The sequence below is a fragment of the Hibiscus syriacus genome, unplaced genomic scaffold, assembly GCF_006381635.1.
Source record: "Hibiscus syriacus cultivar Baekdansim isolate YM2019G1 unplaced genomic scaffold, ASM638163v2 tig00010968_pilon, whole genome shotgun sequence".
Lineage (NCBI taxonomy): Eukaryota > Viridiplantae > Streptophyta > Magnoliopsida > Malvales > Malvaceae > Hibiscus > Hibiscus syriacus.
Genome location: NW_024062239.1, coordinates 1,769,051 through 1,791,260, shown reverse-complemented (window position 1 = coordinate 1,791,260; position 22,210 = coordinate 1,769,051). Strand labels below are relative to the sequence as shown.

The following is a 22,210-nucleotide window of genomic DNA, read 5'->3' as shown; positions in this document are numbered from 1 at the left end:
TTATTTTGGGCATGAATTGGTTGACTCCACATCATGGATAGGTTGATTGTCACAAGAAGCGATTATTTTTGAAGGATGTGGAAGGCTAATAAATCGTAGTAATCGGTGAAAAAAACGAAATCACCATCCAATATGATATCAGCAATGACTGGAGAAAATGATGTCAAAAGGATGTATAGCTTTTCTGGCCAACGTGATAGACACTCAAATATCAAAATAGAGACTAGATGATATTCCAACAGTTAAGGAGTTTCCGGATATTTTTTTGGAAGAATTACCGGGCTTACCTCCAGACCGTGAGGTGAATTCAAGATTGACATTTACCTGGGTATTGAACCTGTTTCTATGGCTCCATATTGAATGGCTCCAACAGAGTTAAGAGAATTAAAGGCCCAATTGCAGGAGTTGCTCGAGAAGGGATTTATCAGAACTAGTATTTCTCCTTGGGGCGCACCTGTTCTTTTTGTGAGAAAGAAGGACGGGTATATGCGATTATGCATGAATTATCGCCAGTTAAATAAAGTAACAATAAAGAATAAGTATCCTCTTCTAAGGATGATGATTTATTCGATCAACTGAAAGGTGTAGCAGTGTTCTCTAAGATAGACCTGTAGTGAGGATACCACCAACTAAAGATTAAAGAGTAGGATATTTCAAAAATAGCTTTTAGGACTCGGTATGGACATTACAAATTTGTAGTGATGCCATTCGAATTGACTAATGCTCCTGCAACATTTATGGACTTGATGAATCGAGTATTCCAACCTTACCTGGATCAATTTTTGGTGGTATTTATAGATGATATTTTGGTGTATTCAAAGTCAATAGAGGAGCATAATGCTCATCTTCGTGCTGTTCTTCAGACTCTTCGAGAGAAGAAGTTGTATGCCAAATTATCCAAGTGTGAATTCTGGTTAGATGAGGTTGCTTTTCTTGTCCATATAGTCTCCGCATAAGGCATAAAAGTATATCCGAAAAATATTCAAGCTATAGTGGATTGGCAACCCCCAAAGAATGTTTCTGAAGTTCAAAGTTTCTTGGGGCTTTCAGGTTATTATAAACGGTTCATGAAGAAGTTTTCAATGTTAGCTTTGACACTAACTAAGTTGTTATGGAAAGATGTGTCTTTTGTTTGGTCGGAGAAATGCCAAGAAAGTTTTGAAATGCTAAAGAGGATTGCAACAGAGGCACCAGTGCTTGTACAACCTGAGTCGGTAAAGACTATGTAGTTTTTAGTGATGCATCTGATAACGGATTGGGATGTGTGCTTATGTAACAAGGGAAAGTTGTGACCTATGCCTTCGAGACAGCTGAAGACTCATGAAAGAATTACCCGATGCATGACTTAGAATTAGTAGCGGTTGTGTTTGTTTTGAAGATTTGGCGTCATTATCTGTACGGTGAGGGGTGCCATATTTATACAGATCAAAAGAGTCTAAAGTGTTTTTTGACTAAAAAAGAACTGAACTTGAGGCAGAGAAGATGGATCGAGCTTTTAAAAGATTATGATGTGATCATCAATTATCATCCAGGAAGGCTAATGTGGTAGATTATGCACTTAGCCTAAAGACTTTTACAGCTTTACGGGCCTTGGATAAACGTATGTCTTTAAAGGAAGATGGCGCCTTGATTGCTGAGATTAAGTTAAAGTCGATGTTGTTGGATTAGATAAAAGAGTTACAATAAAAATATGGAAATTTTAGCAGGAATTGTACAAATAGAAAAAGGTGAGGCCAAAGACTTCGAAATCATAACTTATGGAAGTTTATATTATCGTGGAAGACTTTGCATTCCAGATAATGAAGAACTGAAGAAAGATATTCTTTCCAAGGTACATTATAGTCTTTTGACGATGCATCCAGTTGGGAACAAGATGTATCAGGATATAAGAGTCGTTATTGGTGGCCTGGAATGAAAAGAGTTGTATTTGCAAAATGCCTGACATGTCAACAAGTGAAAGCTGAACATCAAATGCCTTCCGGATTATTACAACCGATATCCATTCCTGAGTAGAAGTGGGAACGAGTTACAATGGATTTTGTTTCAGGGCTACCTTTGACACCCAGTAAAAATAACTCAACATGGGTAATCGTGGACATGTTAACCAAGATAATTCATTTTATTCTAGTTCGGTAGATTACATGATGGATAAATATACAAAATTGTATATAAAAGAGATAGTTCGACTGCATGGAGTACCTGTTTCGATAGTATCCGATCGATATCCAAGGTTTACTTTAAGATTTTGGAAGTTTTTACACGAGGCATTGGGTTCTCGATTGAATTTTAGCACAACTTTTCATCTGCAGACAGATGGGCAGTCAGAACGAACTATTCAGATATTGGAGGATCTGCTAAGAGCATGCGTGATTGAATTCAAAGAATAATGGGAAATATATTTTCCTTTAATGGAATTTTTTAATAACAGTTATCAATCGACTATTAAGATGGCTCTGTATGTAGCCTTGTATGGGAAGAATTGCCAAACACCATTAAATTAGTTTGAGCTAAAAGATCGAGATCTAGTTGGCTCTGATTTATTGAAAGAAATGGAATATAAAGTGAAAGTTATCCAAGATAATCTTAAGATAGTCTCTGATCGATAAAAGTCTTACGCTGATCTAAAGAGAAAATAGATTGAACATCAAGTGGGAGATAAGGTATTCTTGAAAGTATCACATTGGAAGAAAGTATTGTGGTTTAAGCGCAAAGGAAAGCTAAGTTCGAGATTTGTTGGACCTTATGAGATTTTAAAAAGGGTCAGTTTTCACATATTGATGCTTAGGAAGTACCGATCAGATCCATCGCATATCATCACACCAGAGAAAGTAAAGATCCGACCATATTTAACTTACGAGGAAGAACCAGTGCGGATCTTGGCTTGAGAAAACAAAGAATTGCGTAACAAGAAGATTTTCTAGTTAAATTATTTTGGCAAAATCATAAAATCGAGGAAGCTACTTGGGAAAGAGAAGAGGACATGAAGAGGCAGTATCCACACCTCTTCGCATCAGGTACATCTTAAAATTCGAGGACAAATTTTCTTAAGGGGGAGAATTGTAATACCCCAAATATCGAGTCAGTGACTATAGTGAAAGGATTTAAATTTTGGTTGTTTAATTTGAGTAAATTGAAAAGTATAAGGAATAATTTAGGAAATTGTATTTAAGACTAATTATTAAGAATGGAAGAATGGAGGGAGAATTTAAACTTTTAAAAATAATGAATTTAATATTCATTCTTTTTGGGGATATTTATTAAGTTTGGAAAGAGGAAAATGGTAAAAGCTGAAACTTGGTTCTCTTCTCCTTCTTCTTCTCGTCGTCCCCGTGCTCCCCAAAGCAAAGGTAAGGTTTCTCCAAGTTGGTTTTTCCTTATTTTTGAATCCTTAAGTGATAGAAGTTTAAGGAAAGTTTAATAGTGAATAAAACTAAGAGATTAGTGATTTAATTGAGATTTAATAAAATGAGGTTTAAATTATTTGATGAAATAGGGCCAATTATTGGAGTTTAAAGGCATATTTGACATGCAAAAGAAGTAAATAAGAGATTTGGAGCCTTAGAAGTGATTAAAACATGTTTGAAAAATTGGTGTGTTTCTTAGTTTTGAGTGTTCTTTGGAGATTTTAGATGTTATAAGAAGATTTATGGAGGTAAGTTAGTTGGGTTAAGTGATGATGAATTTAATGGTATGGTTGGAGATAAAAGTAAGAGATTTAAGCAAAATTTGGGTAAAAATTGAAGTGAAATATGTAAAATTTAGGTAAAGGTATCGGTACTAGAAGAACAATACCGATACTATAGGGTTAAATTTGAGGAAAGATGACGAACACAATGAACAATATCGATACTTATGCAAGTAGTATCGATACTGATGTGGAGGTATTGATACCAAGAGGACAGTATCGATACTGTAATTGAAAAATGGATTCCATAATGCAAAAATGGTATTGATACTGAAGTGGGTATCGGTACCATAGTATAGAAGTATCGATAGCATAGGAAGGGTACCAAAACTATTCAATATGGAATTTTAAGTTAGGAGGAATTTAATAGAATTCGAAAATAATAGTTTTTTAAGTATTATTATTTTGTATAAATGTTAGACAATATACTAACATTTGTAATGTATGTGTAATTATGGATGCTTGTGTAGATCGTAACCAAACTCCTGAGTTAAGCAAGCAAAAAGGAAAGGATAAAGTAGCTGATTAATTGGTATACAATTAAGGCATAATAGTGAGGCATACCAGTGAGTGAATTTTATGTACTTATATGAGATGAGGATGACTTGCGATGAGTCAACCTCGAATATTTTGATAAAAGTATATTTTATAGTATTTCGATATATTTTCATAATGTTTATGGAAATGATATTACGAATAATTTTAGAGTATGAACTGCTCTAAAATGAATAGATGATCTTTTATGTTGTTTTAATGGTTATCGATGTTTTAGATATAAATGTCTAATCTGCGAATTTGACTTGAAAGACCATTGTATGTGCATTGAGTGTCATATGTGCATTTCGACACAAATTGTATATGATGGTTATCGATCGATTTTGTGTAATGCATAATGTTGCATTTTGTATCAGTACTATGTGTACTTTCGGTACTAGATGTGCAACCATGGTATTCATATTGTGTTTGTAAATTACCATTTCGACATACAATTGTGTATAAAAGTTATCGATCGATTTTGTGTAATGCATAATGTTACATTTTCGTATCAGTACTATATGTACTTTCGACAATATGTGTGCATCCATGGAATTCATAATGAGTTTGTGAATTTCCATTTCTTATTTGACATACATTGGGAAAATAAAGGATAAATTGGATAATTTTAAAACTTTTATTAAAAACAACTGACTAATTTACATAAAAGATATTCATATGATTTTATAAAACTAATTAGAGCATATCAAATTCAAATCTTTATTTACATGCCAACTACCATCAGTATTATAAAATACATATTATTCAATGATTTTCTGATCTGATCTTTGGAAAGGAGGAACTGACCTGTCTTGCTTAACTTTTATCATTCTTACTCTTCTTGGTACCTACGTGTGAAACAATCACACGCTAAGTCATTGACTTAGTGAGACATATAAAACATATTATAGAAATCATAGTACATTTCATATATCAGAAAGTATACATACACGTACACCATCATTAACAACATTAATAACATTATCATGATCTCTATCACTATCATGTATTAACATTCTTGTTATTAGCATACAAAATCATACACTCTTTCATTTATCATATAATCTTGTACTTATCATTTATGTATATCATATAACACTTATATCATTTATCCATAACCTCATATATATTGTATTTATGTTATCTATTTAATTAGCCCATTGTACACTTGCGAGAACTAAAGATATGTGAGTGCATTAAGGTTGTGCACAAATGTTGTCACCACAGCTCTTAAAATTACCACTAGGGGAAGTAAATATTTGTCCCGAAGGACCACTGGATACGTCCCGAAGGACCACTGGATACGTCCCGAAGGACCACTGGATACCCTCGACTCTTGGCATGCCAAATATACCCCTAGCTCTTATATTACATAACATGGGCATTATCATTTTTTTCATTTCACATATTCATATAGGCACGTAGTTCACTTACACGTAGAACATTTTCATATGATTCATGTTTACATGTCACATGGACTACATCTTGTTCTTATGTCTTCTCATAGACATAGATTCATATGTTAACATCACTTGTATCATATAACCATGTAATATCATAACCCCTTCTCATATGGTTTGTATATCATTCTTGTCATATAACTCATATCACACATAAGTTCATATTATGTAGCATATATCACACGTGTATGTAAACACATAGATCGTATCATTTTTCATGCCTTCATGTAAACACGTATATCATATCTTATTCACATATGTTCATATATACATCACATAGCACATAGGATAATATATAAACTTATATAGGTATCCATATACATACTTTCATATAATTCGAATATCAATGCCCTATAACTTCTCATAGTTTTACATAATCACTTATTTCACATTAATTATATTCTAATTTCATAAATTTACTTAATTCAATTTCACATAGCTTGTTACCTATATAAATATATTCTCATAACTTATCATCACATAGTTCCCATAACATTTTCCTATAACTTCATAAATCTTTACCATATGACTCATATATTATATGTTCAATTCAGCTCATAACTCTTCTCCATATAACTTATCTTACATGTTCGTATAATCACTTCTGTCAATGTCTCCTAATTTATATACTATTCTCATATTGTCCTATAAATCAATGTTATTTAACTTATCTCACTTTTCATCTAATTTAATAAGTTGGTTATACCAATTCCTATATATATATATATATATATATATATCTAACTCATGTAATTTATATCCTTTATCTTGTTATCACATAAATCCTTGCTATTTTACATAGTTCATGATCCTATAGTCACTTATAATAGCATGTGTCTATCTTATCTCATATCATATAATTCTTTAACTTATGTCTTATATCACATGTTTATATTATATAACTTATTCAATCACATCCACTACTTAAATCAGTTTACATAGCTCATCACACTAACATGTATTCACTCAATTCCTGTAACATATGCAATACATATAACATTTGTACCCATTTTCATGTACTCATGCAAACATAAGAATACCAATTCAAATAACATTTTAGGAGTCCCTTCTTACCATAGTAACTCCATCACTGGCTCATCGCAAGCCAATGTTTATTTGATACATAAGTACAATTTAAATTGCACTCACCTTAGCCTTGCTTTGATTTGATTTGATCGTTCTAGGATTTGCTTACGTTCGATGTCTACCTAATCATACATTGATACATATTAGTATTCTAATTGGTATATTCTTATCTCCCATTTCTTAAACTAAAAGAAAGACCAATTTCATTTATTGTTTAAAGTAGGTATCGATACATCCCTAACTGAGGTATAAATACCCTATCTATGGTATAGATACCCTGATAACATTATGTAAATTTTTATCTTCAGGGGGGTATCGATATCCCCTATAGGATATCGATACCATACTGACATTCTGTAATTTTTCGTTAAAAGGGAGTATCGATACCCCTTCATAGGGTACCGATACCATCTGTCCAGAGAAATTACCTTTTGAGCACAAAAATCACCTCATTTATGCTCAAACACTTTCTATTTCATCCTCGTACATATACTTAATTCAAATATACATACTTAAACTAATTTATATTCATTTATTCATCTTAAACCTCAAAATTCTATTCTCCATATAGAAATCAATAATCATACCAAATTTTCCATGTTATCCAAACTTAATTTTAACACTTCTAACTTCTTATTATCATAGATGACAAGTCAAATTCAAATTAAAATTCAACTTATCAACTCTATTTCAAGATTTCTTTCAATAACTCAAAGTCTTTAATCTCTTCTATACCTTTCATCTTGTTGTTTTAGAACAACTTAAGCTTTTCTTAAGCTTAATTATCATCTAATGATCAAAACTAACTCATAAAATCAACAAATAATTGATTAACCAGAAAACTCACCTTTGCCTTGGAGCCTTCACGGGAGAAGAAGAAAATGAAGAAGAGAAAGAAGAAGATAACTCTTCCCCCTTCCCCCCCCCCACGTGATTAATTCATATAATAGGGGAAAATATCTTTATTGTCAAATGACCATTTTACCCTTTAATTCTCTTAATAATTACTAAAACTTCCAGGAAATACCTTCAATTAAATCATTTAACCTTTCAACTTTTACACTTTAATCACCAAATTCTGAAAGTTTACAATTTAATCACTAACCCGTAGTTTGGGATGTTATATAGGTGCATAGTCAAAGGGCTATAATGTGACTCACCAAGAATATCCTTCCTCAAATCATCATTGTTGGGAATACATATTCTTCCCTTATAGTATAAACATCCATCCCCTCTTATTTCGAAGTCTTTACTCTCATTCTTTTCGACCTGTTCCATCATCGCCAAGCATCTATCATCTTTGATTTTATAACTCTTTAATCTGATCCAAAAACATCGGCTTTAAATTAAGCTCAGCAATTAAAGCACCATCTTCCTTTAATGACATATGCACATCTAAGGCCCGTAAGAAACAAAAATCTTTCGACTTAATACATTTGCTACCACATTCACATTTACCGTATGATAATCGATAATTAGATCGTAATCTTTTAGAAGCTCAATCCATCTTCTCTACCTCAAGTTCAATTCTTTCTGCGTCAATAAATACTTTAGACTCTTTTGATCTGTATAAATATGGCACCGCTCACCATACAGATAATTACTCCATATTTTCAGTGCAAACACAACTGCTTCCAATTCTAAATTGTGCGTCGGATAATTTTTCTCATGACTCTTCAATTGTCTTGAAGTATAAGCTACAACCTTTCCCTCTTACGTCAGAACACATCCAATTCATTATGGGATGTATCACTAAACACCACATATTCTTTACCTTACTCCGGTTGTACAAGTACAGGGGCCTCTGTTACTATTCTTTTCAGCCTGTCAAAGCTTTCTTGACACTTCTCCATCCAGACAAAAGGCATATCCTTCGTAATAATTTAGTTAACGAAAAAACTAACATAGAGAAGTTCTTCACAAACCGTCAATAATAACCAGCAATTCCCAAGAAGCTTTGAATCTCAAAAATATTCTTTAGAGGCTTCCAATCCACTATAGGTTGAATCTTTCTTGAATCTACTTTTATGCCTTCTGTAGAGACTATGTGACCCAGGAAAGCAACTTTGGCTAACTAGAATTCGCACTTTGACAATTTAGCATACAACTTTTTCTTGCGAAGTGTCTGAAGAACTACTCGAAGATGAGCATCATGCTCTTCTCTTAACTTGAATATACTAAGATATCATCTATAAAGATCACCAAAAATTTGTCCAAATATGGTTGGAATACTCGATTCATCAAATCCATGAATGTCGCTGGTGCATTAGTCAAACCAAATGGCATCACTACAAATTTATAATGCCCGTACCGAGTTTGAAAAGATGTGTTTGTGATATCATCCTCTTTAATTTTCAATTGATGGTACCCTGACCTTAGATCTATCTTAGAAAACACCACTACTCCTTTCAATTGATCGAACAAATCATCAATCCTCGGAATAGGTTATTTTTTCTTTATTGTGACTTTATTTAATTGATTGTAATCGATACACAAACGCATAGACCCGTCCTTCTTTTTCACAAACAGCACTGATGCTCCCCAAGGAGAAATATTGGGTCTTACAAACCCCTTATTGAGTATTTCTTGCTGTTGGACTTTCAATTCTCTCAATTCAGTTGGAGCATTACATATGGAGCCATCGAGATAGGTTTTGTACCCGAGTAAACCTTAATCCTGAACTCTACTTCACGATTCAGAGGCAATCCTAGTAACTCATCCAGAAAAACGTCAAAATATTCTCTAACTATGGGAATATCATTTACTTTAGCTTATGGAACTCGAATATATATCACATTGGCAAGAAAAGATACACATCCCTTCGACATCATTTTCTTGGAAATCATGGTTGATATCACATTTGATGGTAATTTCATCCTGTTGCCGATCACTATGATTTCTGAACCTTCGGTATCCTTTAAAAATAAGCATTTCTTTCTACAATCAACCTATCCATAATATGAAGACAACCAATTCATGCCCAGAATAATTTCAAATTCATCAAAGGTCAACTCCATCAAGTTTTCCAAAAATATAATCTCTTGAATCTTTATAGGACATTTCCTACATATTCTAGTGACACTTGCACTGTGACCCATGGGGTTGACCGCTACCATCTAACTCACAATTGGTTCTAAATGAATTCCCCTAATTTTATCCAATTTGGTACTAATATAGAAGTGTGTAGAACCATGATCAACTAAAACCAATACATGCTCATTAAAAAGATGAAAAATACATGTTATAATTTTAGGGTCATCCCGATCCTCATTAGTCTTAATATTGTAAATTTTAGCGACTCCCCGAGTCTCCTGTCTCTGTATGAATCCATTTTTCCCCTGGATCTACCCTTCCTCTGCTTCTATTTGAGGCTGCTACTGATCTTTTAGATTACGCCTAGTTGTCTTTAGACTTCTTAGGACAATTCCTAGTGAGGTGACCAGTCTTGCCATATTGGAAATAAGATCCACTGAGTAGTCTGTATACTCCACTGGGAAACCTACCACATGTCTGACATGGAATTCTCTATCATGTTACTCTACCCGTAGAAAAGACTGAGATTGTTTATTTTTTTATTAAGCTGCTGAAAATTGTCTCTATCTGAAAATCTGGAACTCGAGACCTTGCATCTTTTAACATAATGGGGAGTGGAAGGCATTCTCACTCTTTTCCCCGTCTGAACACTCTTCTCTGTAGCTTACTTCTCTTCCTGAGCTCTTTCAATAGTTTTAGCTCTGTTTATGACTTCTTGTAGACTCTGCAAGTTCAAGGCCAACATTATTTCTTTCAACTTTGACCTTAAACCCTCTATTAACCAATCACATCTTGCCTTTTTATTTGAAACGACTTTAGTGGAAAACGGCTCAACTTTGTACTCTGCCTCGAATTAATGTATAGCTTGATCGTTTTACTTCAGATTAAGGAACTTTAGCAATATTTCCCTTTTAAATTGTTCTCCCACATACTTGTTCTTGAATTCCCCCAGGAAGAATTGCCAAACCACTTGCTCCGGTGGTGCATACATCGTAGTATTTGACCACCATACTCGAGTTAATCCTCTAAGTAAAGATACAACTCCTCCCAACTTTTATGGGTCTGTGCATTGAAGACTTTCAAGCATTAGTATAACATTATTCAACCAGAAGTTAGCCTCCTTGGGACCCTCCTTTTCTTCTCCACAAAACTCTGGAGCTTCTAAGCTCTTTAGCTCTTTTGGGATTCATATTCTCGGTGCCAGAGGAGCAGGGGGAGGTTGAAACCGAGTCAATATGGCTTCAAGGGCTTGCATGAAAGTTTCAAACTCAGACACTGGAATCCCTTGAGGTGCAGGCGCACTGGCATTTTCAGAGGGGATAGGCTATTCACTATTTTCCTTATAGCTTTCACTATCAGTTCCTTGTTGCATTTCTTATCCCCCAGCTCTTCATGAATTCTAAGATTCGGACATCTATAATAATATACATAATAATAACATTTCAATTAGTAAGGAATATCATCAACTTCACTAAACCCATACCAGTAACATTGACAATCTTTATGGCATGCAATCCTATTTTCTACTTGAAAATTTAAACTATTTTTGGCCAAGAATCGTCTACACTTGTAGCTCTGATACCAATAAATATAACACCCATCTCCCGTATACCCTTCGTACACGAGATACAGATGTCACATTATTCTTAAAATAGTTCTTCCTTAAAAGGTTTCTAAAAATAATTTTTTTTTTTTTTTTCTCTTCTAAAATATAACTTTTTAATATAAAACAAACATTGATTTAAATCGATATAAGTTCTATTTAATTAAAGTTGGAAGCATTTTAAAATTGTGATTATATGCCAACTGAGTTTTTTACAAAATAACTAGATTGTCTTGTGTCATGGATCAGTCCACATTAGTTGATGATCACCACAGCTACAGAAGCACTCCTTACTTAACTAATCTTTTCTTTAACCTATGCGTGAGAAACAACACCCATTAAGCATTTACTTAGTGTTATATAATATAGTAAATAACATTAAAGAATACATAAGTATCTCATCGTTATTTAACTTCAAAAGAAGTTATATCATCCATCAGAATTTGTTAATTCATTCGTATTATATCCAAACCTTGGTCATATTATCCTTAATATCATTTTTAGTATGTCCAACATACTTCTCTTTTGCTCATTAACCTCAATCATGTCTATTTTCACGTATTAACACATCCATTTATGCATTTTAATATATATGGCATCATTTCATGCCTTAATGCATCATTTCATGCATTTTTCAAATATGGAATCCTTTTATGCCTTAATGCACATCCTTTCATGCATTTTCAATTATGGCATCCTTTCATGCCTTAAGGCATCCTTTCATGAATTTTCAATTATGACATCCTTTCATGCCTTAATGCATCCTTTCATGCATTTTCAATTATGGCATCCTTTCATGCCTTAATGCATCCTTTCATGCATTTTCAATTATGGCATCCTCTCATTCCTTAATGCATCCTTTCATACATTTTCAATTATGGCATCCTTTCATGCCTTAATGCATAATTTCATGTATTTTCAATTATGGATTCGATTTAGAGCAGTTCATACTCTAAAACTTATTCATAATATTTTTCCATACTTATAAAATATCATAATCAATATTATAAAACACATATAAAACTTAAACAATCTAAAGTTAATATTCCTTATCTCTCATACTTATAATAAAGTACTCACAAATGTCCTTTTTAATCTTTCAACACTACAATTTAATCTAAATTACTATTCCTAACTCAATCTCATCTTTATCAATTAATCAATTTAGTCCTCTAAATTTAATTTCTTTTATTTTAATCACTAACCTATTATTTGGGGTATTACAGTCACATTTTTAGGATCTAATGCTTTCACCATGTGCTTCAATTCTTCTTTCATCCAATCGACAAATATTAATACAAAGAACTCCTCTCCTAGAGTAAGTATTTGTAACAACATATATGGCTTTAACACCTCAAATCGATCTTGGTATTCATCCACAAACCCTTTTTGTAATAGTTTATTAAATTATTCAACGATATCTGAAAATGACGGATCATTGAACCTATGACAAAGATCCTCTTAAAACTCATGTTAGTGAACATGATGCTTCTTTATAATGTACTCATCAAACCATGTTTTGCTATACCTATTAATTACATCTTAGTCACTTTCACCCTTTATTCGTTAGGAACTTAACAGAGGTAAAAGTATTTTTGACATTTTTGTATCTGTCCTCTTGGATTTACCTCATCAAAAAAGGACAACTCCACTTTAGGTCTATGCAACATAGATCATGAGTTGTTAAAGGATCCCACTTGTCCTTTTTTCCTCATCCGACCCTCTTGGTTTATTTTTAATACCACGATTATCACCCATCTGATTATCAAAATTAAGGTTTGGCTGCTTTATTTCAAATCATTTGATTTAGATTTAAGAATACTATACTCTTCCGTTTTGGAAGAAAAATATTCCTTATTGTTTATCACATTATCATTACAGGTTTCTCCCAACAACTTTAGGAATCTTAGGGGTATTTACCTGTTTATTTTCAGAACTCGTCCTACTCTTCATTTCTTCTAGTCAGAATCCTCAGGATCTTCCACATAACATAGTTCATTGTCATCCTTGACTCCAATATGTTTGTACGATTATCTTGTTTCTTCCACCACTAGAGAGGGTTGGTTTCATATTTGTTTTCTTCACAAAATTCGTTAAATCTTTAATATATATTTGTATTGTAGAAATGTCAGTGGAATCCACCATGGTTTGGTTCTTTTTTGGAATACTCATAATGTAAAAATGTGTCAGAAATTTAGGCTCTGATGCCAATTTATTATGGATTTAGGTCAAGAGAGAAAGATAGAGGAGAGAAAGAGAGAAAAATATATTTCATAAAAAGAAACATTCATTCAATAAATTCATGAAAAATTATTCTAGTAGTACATGGTATTATTTGATTTCAATGCACTGGAATCTTCGCAGCAGGCTGTCCTTCTAGCAATCTCAATTATTTGTACATGTGTCCTAGTTGGGTTTCATTTAGCAAGCCCATTCTTCTCAGATCCAAGTATGGTTGTTTTCTTTTTATCTCGTATGTCCCTATGCTTCTTTTGAGTTTCTCTTTTAATTATATTAATTTAGAATCCCTCAAATAGACATTTGAAATCTCTAACCCTTCTTCTGTAATTCCCCATCTCATTTCTTTGGGACTGTTCTCCTCCCCCAATCTTGATAGGTTATAAGATAGTATATGTTAAGAATTTTCTTAATTTATTGACAACTCACACACATTCTGCAAAAAGTCTTGCTTGAACATAAGACTTTTAGAGGGATCAATATTTTATTAGCAATTTATATCACTTGAAAAGTTTTACATTAATATGTTTTAATATTAATTTAATGATAAAATATTTAATTATTATTAGTTTTATATTACTATATAATTTTTAAATAAATAATAAAAATCACTTTCAAGGATTGAATCATATTGAACAAAAATATATATATATAAATTGTTAGATATGGCTCATAAATATACCAGTAAAGAGGATGGAGCGAAGCAAACATCATCTGTCCTTACAAAAAATGTCTCATAGTGGGGGTTACGATTATATAGGTTGGGGGTGCGGGGGCGCAGCTTCGCGGTACGGTACAGATTTTTTTTTTGTAAATATGTACCAGGGTTTATGTATTATAAAAGGAGATATAATCAAAACCTATAAGACATTGAATAAAAATTCTAGCGCCGCCTAGGCACCAAGAACGTAAGCACATTGTTGAGCCTCGTTAAAATTTTGTTCATTTTGTTTTCTTTACCTGATTATTCAACAATTGGTATCAGATGCATCTGTCGTCTCCAGATGAAATTTGAAAGAAGTTGAAAAGTCAGTTTATGTCCAAATCCTTAACGACTAAACTATATCTAAAGCAGTGGATGTATGGGCTGAAGATATAGGACGATCATGATTTGGCGCAACACTTGAATGTCTTCAATCAAATCATTTTTGATTTGACTCAGCTTGATGTGAAAATTAAGGATGAAGAAAAAGCGATGATTATGTTGTGTTCTTTGCCTCCCTCTTACGAACACATGGTGACTACTCTTACATATGGGAAAGAGACTATCAAAGTTGAGGAGATTACTACAGCCTTGTTGGCTCACAACCAGTGAAGCAGAATGTAGGGAAAAGCTCTCAAGCTGATAGCTTATATATCGGCTGTTACAAGTGCAAGGGGGCGGGACATATGAAGTGATATTGTTCGAAGTTAAAAAAGTAGACTGATGAGAAGCATGATGACTCATCCAAGTCTGTGAATGTGGTCAAGGATGAAATTTCTGATTGCAATAAGGGTGATATGCTCTCTATTTCAACGACTCAACTGACGGATGCCTGGATTCTTGATTCTGGATGTTCTTATCACATCACGCCAAATAGGGAATGGTTTTCGACATACAGGTCGGTTAATTTTGGTTCTGTTTATTTGGGTGATGATCGATGTTGCAATATTGGTTCGTTTGGACGTTGTGTGGTGTTCGGTATATCTCAGATTTGAAGAAGAATTTGATTTCTTTTGGCACTTTGCATAAGAATGGTTTTATCCCTAAGGCTGATGAGGATAGGGAAACCATTCGGATTGTTAAAGGAGTTTTGACTGTGATGAAAGAAAATATTACTGCAAGGAATATTTATAGATTGTTAGGGAGTACCGTTGTAGGTGGAGTTCATTCTGTTGAGTCCTAGGATGATACTTCCAAACTGTGGCATGTGCATATTGCTCATCTTAGTGAATGTGGTATGGTTAAATTACATAAAAGAAATCGGTTGCATGGTGTTAAAAGTTGTAAGCTTGATTTTTGCAAGTATTGTGTTCTTGGTAACAGACTAAAGTCATTCAAGATTGGAAGCACAACTGAAGGATTCTTGATTATGTGCATTCTGATGTATGGGGGCCTTCCACGACATCGTCTTTGGGTGGATCTAGGTATTATGTTACTTTTATTGACGATTGTTCACGGAATGTTTGGGTGTATTTTTTAAAACAGAAGTTTGACGTTTTTTGAGAAGTTCAAGCTGTGGATAACTGAGGTAGAAAACTGAACAGGACGAAAAATAAAGTGTTTGCGGTCTGATAATGGTACGGAGTACACAGATTCACAGTTTCTAAACTTCTGTAAGGAGCATGGGATTAAGAGACATTTTACAGTGCGCAAGACACCACAACAGAATGATGTTGCGGAACGGATGAACAGGTCGTTGAATGAAAGAGCCAGATGTTGATGGTTGAATGAGGGGCTTCCCAAACACTTATGGAGTGAGGCAGTTAACATGGCGTGTTATCTTATCAATAGATCGCCAAGGGCATCATTGGCTGGGGAAGTTACAGAAGAGGTATGGACTGGTTATGATGTTACTTTTAATCACTTACGGATTTTTGGTTATCCTGCTTACGTGCATATACCTGCTGATGAGAGATCCAAACTTGATGTAAAATCGAAGGAGTGCATTTTTCTGGGTTACAAGACAGGTGTCAAATGATTCAAGTTCTGGGATCCAATTGTGAAGAAAATTGTGATCAGTAGAGATGTTGTTTATGATGAACAACCCATGTTGCAGCAGAAGAAAGACATGACAGTGGTGGATTTCAGACAGTTTCCAGTTGAGAAAACAGAAGCTTCTCAACCGACTTCTAGTGGTTCTGCTACGGTTGATTTGCAAAATTATAGTCTCGCCAGAGACAGGGTGAGACGGACGAATATAAAGCCTCTGAACTGATTAGGTTTTGAAGACTTGGTCTCTTTTGCACTTACTATTAGCAGTGATGATCCGGTTACTTTTCGTGATGCTGTTACTAGTCAGGAAAATGACAAGTGGATGGCTGCCATGGTTGAGGAGATGGAGTCTTTGAATCACAATCGTACATAGGAGTTAGTTCACCTTCTTGAGGGTAAGAATCCTATTCGTTGCAAATGGGTGTATAAGAAGAAACCAGCAGTGACAGAAAAAGAGGGGAGAAGTTCAAGGCTCGTTTGGTAACAGTTTTTTTCACAGCAGAAAGGAGTTGATTATGATGAAATTTTTTTCTCCTATGGTCAGGCACACTTCAATCCGAGCAGTACTTGCATTGGTGGCTAGTTGGGATTTGCATTTAGAGCAGATGGATGTTAAAACTTTTTTTTTTGCATGGTGATTTAGAGGAACAGATCTACATGCAGCAGCCTGAAGGTTTCACTCAACCTAGAAACTAGCATTTAGTTTGCAGATTGAAGAATTCTTTGTATGGGTTGAAACAGTCTCCGAGACAATGGTACAAATGGTTTGATTCCTATATGATCAAGATTGACTACAAGCGATGTGAGTATGATTGTTGTGTCTATGTTAAGAGTCTTGATGATGGTTCTTTTATTTTCTGTTATTGTATGTTGATGATATGTTAATTACTGCGAAGAACATGCATGATGTTATAGGTTTGAAAACTTTATTGAGTTAGAAATTTGATATAAAAGATTTAGGTGCTGCAAAGAAAATTATTGGAATGGAAATTTGCAAGGACAAAGACTCAAGGAAACTGTGGCTATCTCAACGGCGTTGTGTTGAGAAAATGCTAGAAAGGTTTGTGATGAACAGCGCAAAACCAGGGAGCACTCCATTGGTGAATCACTTTAATCTCTCATCAGAACAATGCCCTAAGACAGATAAGGAAGCTGAAGATATGGCAAAGGTTCTGTATTCTAATGTTGTTGGCTGCTTGATGTATGCAATGGTATGTACTAGTCCTGATTTAGCTCATTCTATTAGTCAAGTGTGTAAGTACATGTCTAAACCTGGTAAGCAACATTGGGAAGCAGTCAAGTGGATCTTTAGGTACTTAAAAGGTACTATGGGACAAGGAATTGTTTTTGGTAATCAGTGGGACAATCTTTTGGTTGTAGGATATATGGATTCAGACTATACGGGTGACTTGGATAATAGAAGATCTACGACAGAGTATGTCTTTACTCTTGGTGGAGGGTCTATTTTTTGGAATTCTACTGTTCAATCTATTGTGGCATTATCTACAACTGAAGTTGAATACATGGCAGCGGCTGAAGCTGAATACATGGCAGCGGCTGAAGCTGCAAAAGAAGCTTTATGGCTTACTGGTTTAGTGAAGGAGTTGGGTGTTCAGCAAGGTGGAGTTCAGTTGCTTTCTGATAATCAAAGTACTATTCAGTTGGCTAAGAATCAGGTATATCATTCTAGAACTAAGCATATTGATGTAAGGTTTCGTAAGATCAGAGAGTTGGTTGCATTTGGAGAGATTTTGTTTCAGAAGGTACATACTGATAGAATACCACTGATATGTTCACCAAGCCAGTTACGACAGACAAGTTCATGCATTGCTTGGACTTGTTGAATGTTTCGAGTTGTTAAAGAAGTAAGGTAACCCAACCCACATTGAATGTTTCCTAAGGGGCAGGATATTCTTCAAGGTGGAGATTTGTTAGGTATGACTCATAAATATACTGGTAAAGCCCATGGTATGGTACAGGTTATTTTTGTAAATATGTACCAGGGTTTATTTATTATAAAAGAGATGTAACCAAAACCTATGAGACATTGAATAAAAATTCTAGCGCCGCCTAGGGCACCAAGGACGTAAGCACATTGCTGAACCTCATTAAATTTCTTGTGTTCTTTCTGTTTTCTTTACCTGATTATTCAACAAAAAAATATGTATATAAACTCTTTATCATTTCATCATATATTAATAAAAAGAATATCAAATGTATATTTTTTCTTTCAGTTAAAGTAAAAATAATTGCTTAAATTATGTTTTCTTTATGTAGTCTCTAAACTATATTTTGATGAAACTAAATATTTAAACTATTATATTTAATTATTTTAAGTTCTATCATTTTTTCACTTAGAAAAATATTTTTTGACTAATAAGATGTTGACACGTCGCACAAAATTAGGTACTTGTTTTGGCAAAAAAAATAGTTTAGGGGCTTGAAGTAAAAAAGAGACATTTTTAGGGACTTATTTTCAGTAAAAATAATTTAAGTACTTAAAATGATTACATATAATTGTTTAAGGACTTATTTTGACTAAAAAATAATTTAGGGGCTTAAAGCAAAAAAGGAGTGTAGTCATTGGCGAATGTATGTTGAACCCAAGGTGGGCATGTGCCCACCCTAGAACTTTAATTTCTTTATGTTAGTTGTTCATTTTATTAAAGGTGCACACCCTGAAATTTCATTTGTGCTTATCCTGGAATCCGAATTTCTTTATGGTAGTTGTTCATTCTACTAAAGGTGTCCACCCCATATAAAAAGTTTTCGTTATTAATACATATGTATCCACCCGAAAAATATTTTTGGATCCACCACTGAATGTAGTTTAAGGATATTTTTTAGTTTAAGCCTTTTTCTTTCACCTATATTATTAGTGAGACAGAATGTAATACATGTACTCGACAAAGGTTAGTCCATATTAATATCTTAAAGCTAGTATCAACAAAAAATTAAAACTAACAGAAGTATTTTGTCATTAGACATTTAGACTGGCTATTACCATACTTTTACATAACGATCTAATATATGTCGTAGAAATTTAGTTACACAAAACTTTTTAAATATATTTATAATTTGAATATAGAAAAGGTCATATTCAGTTAATAAATTAAAATGAAATCTGAATTAGGTTGTATCAATAGGTGTATTTTTATCTACTTGGAGCTGTGGGGCATTCTAATTATTGATTATTTCTCTATTATCTAACAACACCTAAATGAAATTATGTTTCTGGGAACATACCAGGGTAGGGAATGAAAATGACAATATCAAAACAAGTCATAAAATATATATTGCAAAAAAAAAAATGGTCCTGTGATTTTCTTTATTCGTTTCACACACCAAATTGGCCTCAATAAGCTAGAGTCAGTCAACCCAATGTCATTTAGCAATCAGTCATCTTTCACTTTGTGCAGTTTCCCAACAAATAAATAAAACGAAGCGCACGATCCGAGGATAATAAGGTCGTGTTCCCACGCGCTCCATTGTCGGAGCTCTCATTTCCCTATATTTCGTCAGGCAATCGTGGCGGCGCTTGTACTTTAATTAATAAAAACACTTACGTGCCACCGTATTCCTAAAGTATATAAATGAAATAAAAAAACCAGTTGTCCGCTATAACGGTTACTTAATGTTGTCTCCGTTTAAGATGTTGGCCTATATAAATAGCAGCCACCACACTGATTGGTTTACACCCCAAACCATCCTTCTTATACTACCTTTTTTTAATTCCCAGAATCGGGCCATGAGAAGTGACATTGAGTGTGCGTGGGTCTTTGCCCTCGCCTCCAAATGGAGAGTTTTTTCTGAAGAAAGCTTTGCATGCTCAGTTCTGATCATCCTTCTTGCCTGGCTTGTTATGACCCTTGTTTACTGGGCTCACCCCGGTGGTCCAGCTTGGGGCAAGTTCAGGTTCTTTAACCGCTCTAACAAGCCAATTCCGGGGCCTAGAGGGTCGCTTCTGATTGGCAGCATGAACCTCATGGCCACCTCCTTGGCTCACCACCGTATTGCGGCCGCTGCTGAAGCCTGCAGAGCCAAGAGGCTAATGGCCTTCAGCCTCGGTGACACTCGTGTTATAGTCACGTGTAATCCTGATGTAGCCAAAGAGATTCTTAACAGCTCTGTATTTGCTGATCGGCCGGTTAAAGAGTCGGCTTATATCTTGATGTTCAACAGAGCTATCGGCTTCGCTCCTTACGGTGTTTACTGGCGAACCCTGAGGAGAATCGCGGCCACGCATCTTTTCTGTCCAAAGCAAATAAAAGGCGCCGAGGATCAGAGACGCGAGATTGCCTCCGAAATGGTCACCTTATTTGCTCAACATGACCAAAATTTTCCCGTTCGCCACGTGCTAAAACGAGCTTCTTTGAACAACATGATGACTTCGGTATTCGGACGAAAATACAAGTTAAATTCAACCGATAACGAAGTTGAACAACTTCAAGGTCTGATTGATGAAGGGTACGATTTACTTGGCACATTAAACTGGTCCGACCATCTTCCTTGGCTAGCAGATTTCGACCCTCAAAAAATCAGAGTTCGATGCTCAAAACTTGTACCTAAAGTTAACCGTTTTGTGTCCCAAATTATATCCCAACACACAGCTAAAACAAACGGCGAAACACGAGATTTTGTTGATGTTTTACTCTCTCTCCAAGGTGCCGATAAATTATCAGACTCCGACATGATCGCCGTCCTGTGGGTAAGCTATATATCCAATAGTAGTCGGGTTTGTATTTATTTTTGGGTCAAAAAATGACGTTTACTAAATGACGAGTCAAATGGAGTAATATTATTTCCGGAACCGAGTTTGGTGTTACTAAATACGGCCTATTGTTTATTGTGTAGGAAATGATATTCAGAGGAACTGACACCGTGGCGGTCTTGATCGAGTGGATTCTAGCTAGGATTGTGCTTCATCCCGATGTTCAACAAAGGGTCCACGATGAGCTTGACAGAGTTGTTGGCAGATCAAGGGCCGTTGATGAGTCTGATGTTACGAAATTGATTTATCTTACGGCAGTGATCAAGGAGGTTCTAAGGCTTCATCCGCCAGGCCCACTTCTCTCTTGGGCCCGCCTAGCTATCACCGATGCAACTATCGATGGGTATGATGTGCCGAAAGGGACAATGGCAATGGTTAACATGTGGGCCATCGCGAGGGATCCCCAAGAGTGGGAGGACCCACTGGAATTTATGCCCCATAGATTTGTTACTAAAGAGGGTGAGGTGGAGTTTTCGGTGCTTGGTTCGGATCTTAGGTTGGCTCCATTCGGGTCGGGCAGGCGGACATGCCCGGGAAAGAACTTGGGTTTGACCACCGTCAGCTTCTGGGTTGCCACCCTTGTGCGTGAGTTGCAATGGCTACCGTCGGATCAAAACACCCCCGACTTATCCGAGGTTCTTATGCTATCATGTGAAATGGCTAATCCTTTGAGGGTTAAAGTTCGCCCCAGGCGCCCATCTCTCCACATGGAAAATAAAGATTAAAAATGGAAGTTAAGGTAATTACTAGTAATAGTTGTATGAAAATCCTAAACCCTAGATAAAGTTGTCGTCGCGGTGGTGTCGTTTTTTTTTAAGTTATGTGTTTTAATCGTCGTAAATATGGGTGATGAGAGAGTCATACAAGTTCCAAGTATTGTAACTCTCTTCAATTCTTCTACCTTCATAGCTGCTTATATATCCATATGGTGTGGGATGAAATTAACTATGAATAAGCTTTTCAATGTAGTCCAACTAAGAAGGTTAATGTTCCATGGCTCAGTGCTTTTATATAATTTCACAAACCAGCATGGGGTTGATATGTGAAAATCGTAACAAATATTCTAGAATGGTTGATGTTATTGGTTCGCAAAATCGAAACATGA

At 34.9% G+C, this 22,210-nt stretch overlaps 1 protein-coding gene across 1 annotated transcript; it reads left to right on the top strand.

Moving 5' to 3' along the window:
• The first annotated feature begins 20,045 nt into the window (after positions 1 to 20,045).
• LOC120204506 (cytochrome P450 78A9-like) lies at positions 20,046 to 21,900 on the top strand. The gene is made up of 2 exons (XM_039204570.1): positions 20,046 to 21,042; positions 21,189 to 21,900. Exons 1-2 carry the CDS (start codon positions 20,083 to 20,085, stop codon positions 21,828 to 21,830), a joined length of 1,602 nt encoding a protein of 533 aa, XP_039060501.1. The 5' UTR covers positions 20,046 to 20,082; the 3' UTR covers positions 21,831 to 21,900.
• The last annotated feature ends 310 nt before the right edge of the window (positions 21,901 to 22,210 follow it).

Coding starts and splice junctions, on each gene's coding strand:
- LOC120204506 (XM_039204570.1), top strand. CDS start 20,083: ATGAGAAGTGACATTGAGTGTGCGTGGGTCTTTGCCCTCGCCTCCAAA. Junction 21,043..21,188: donor ACATGATCGCCGTCCTGTGG/GTAAGCTATATA, acceptor TTTATTGTGTAG/GAAATGATATTCAGAGGAAC.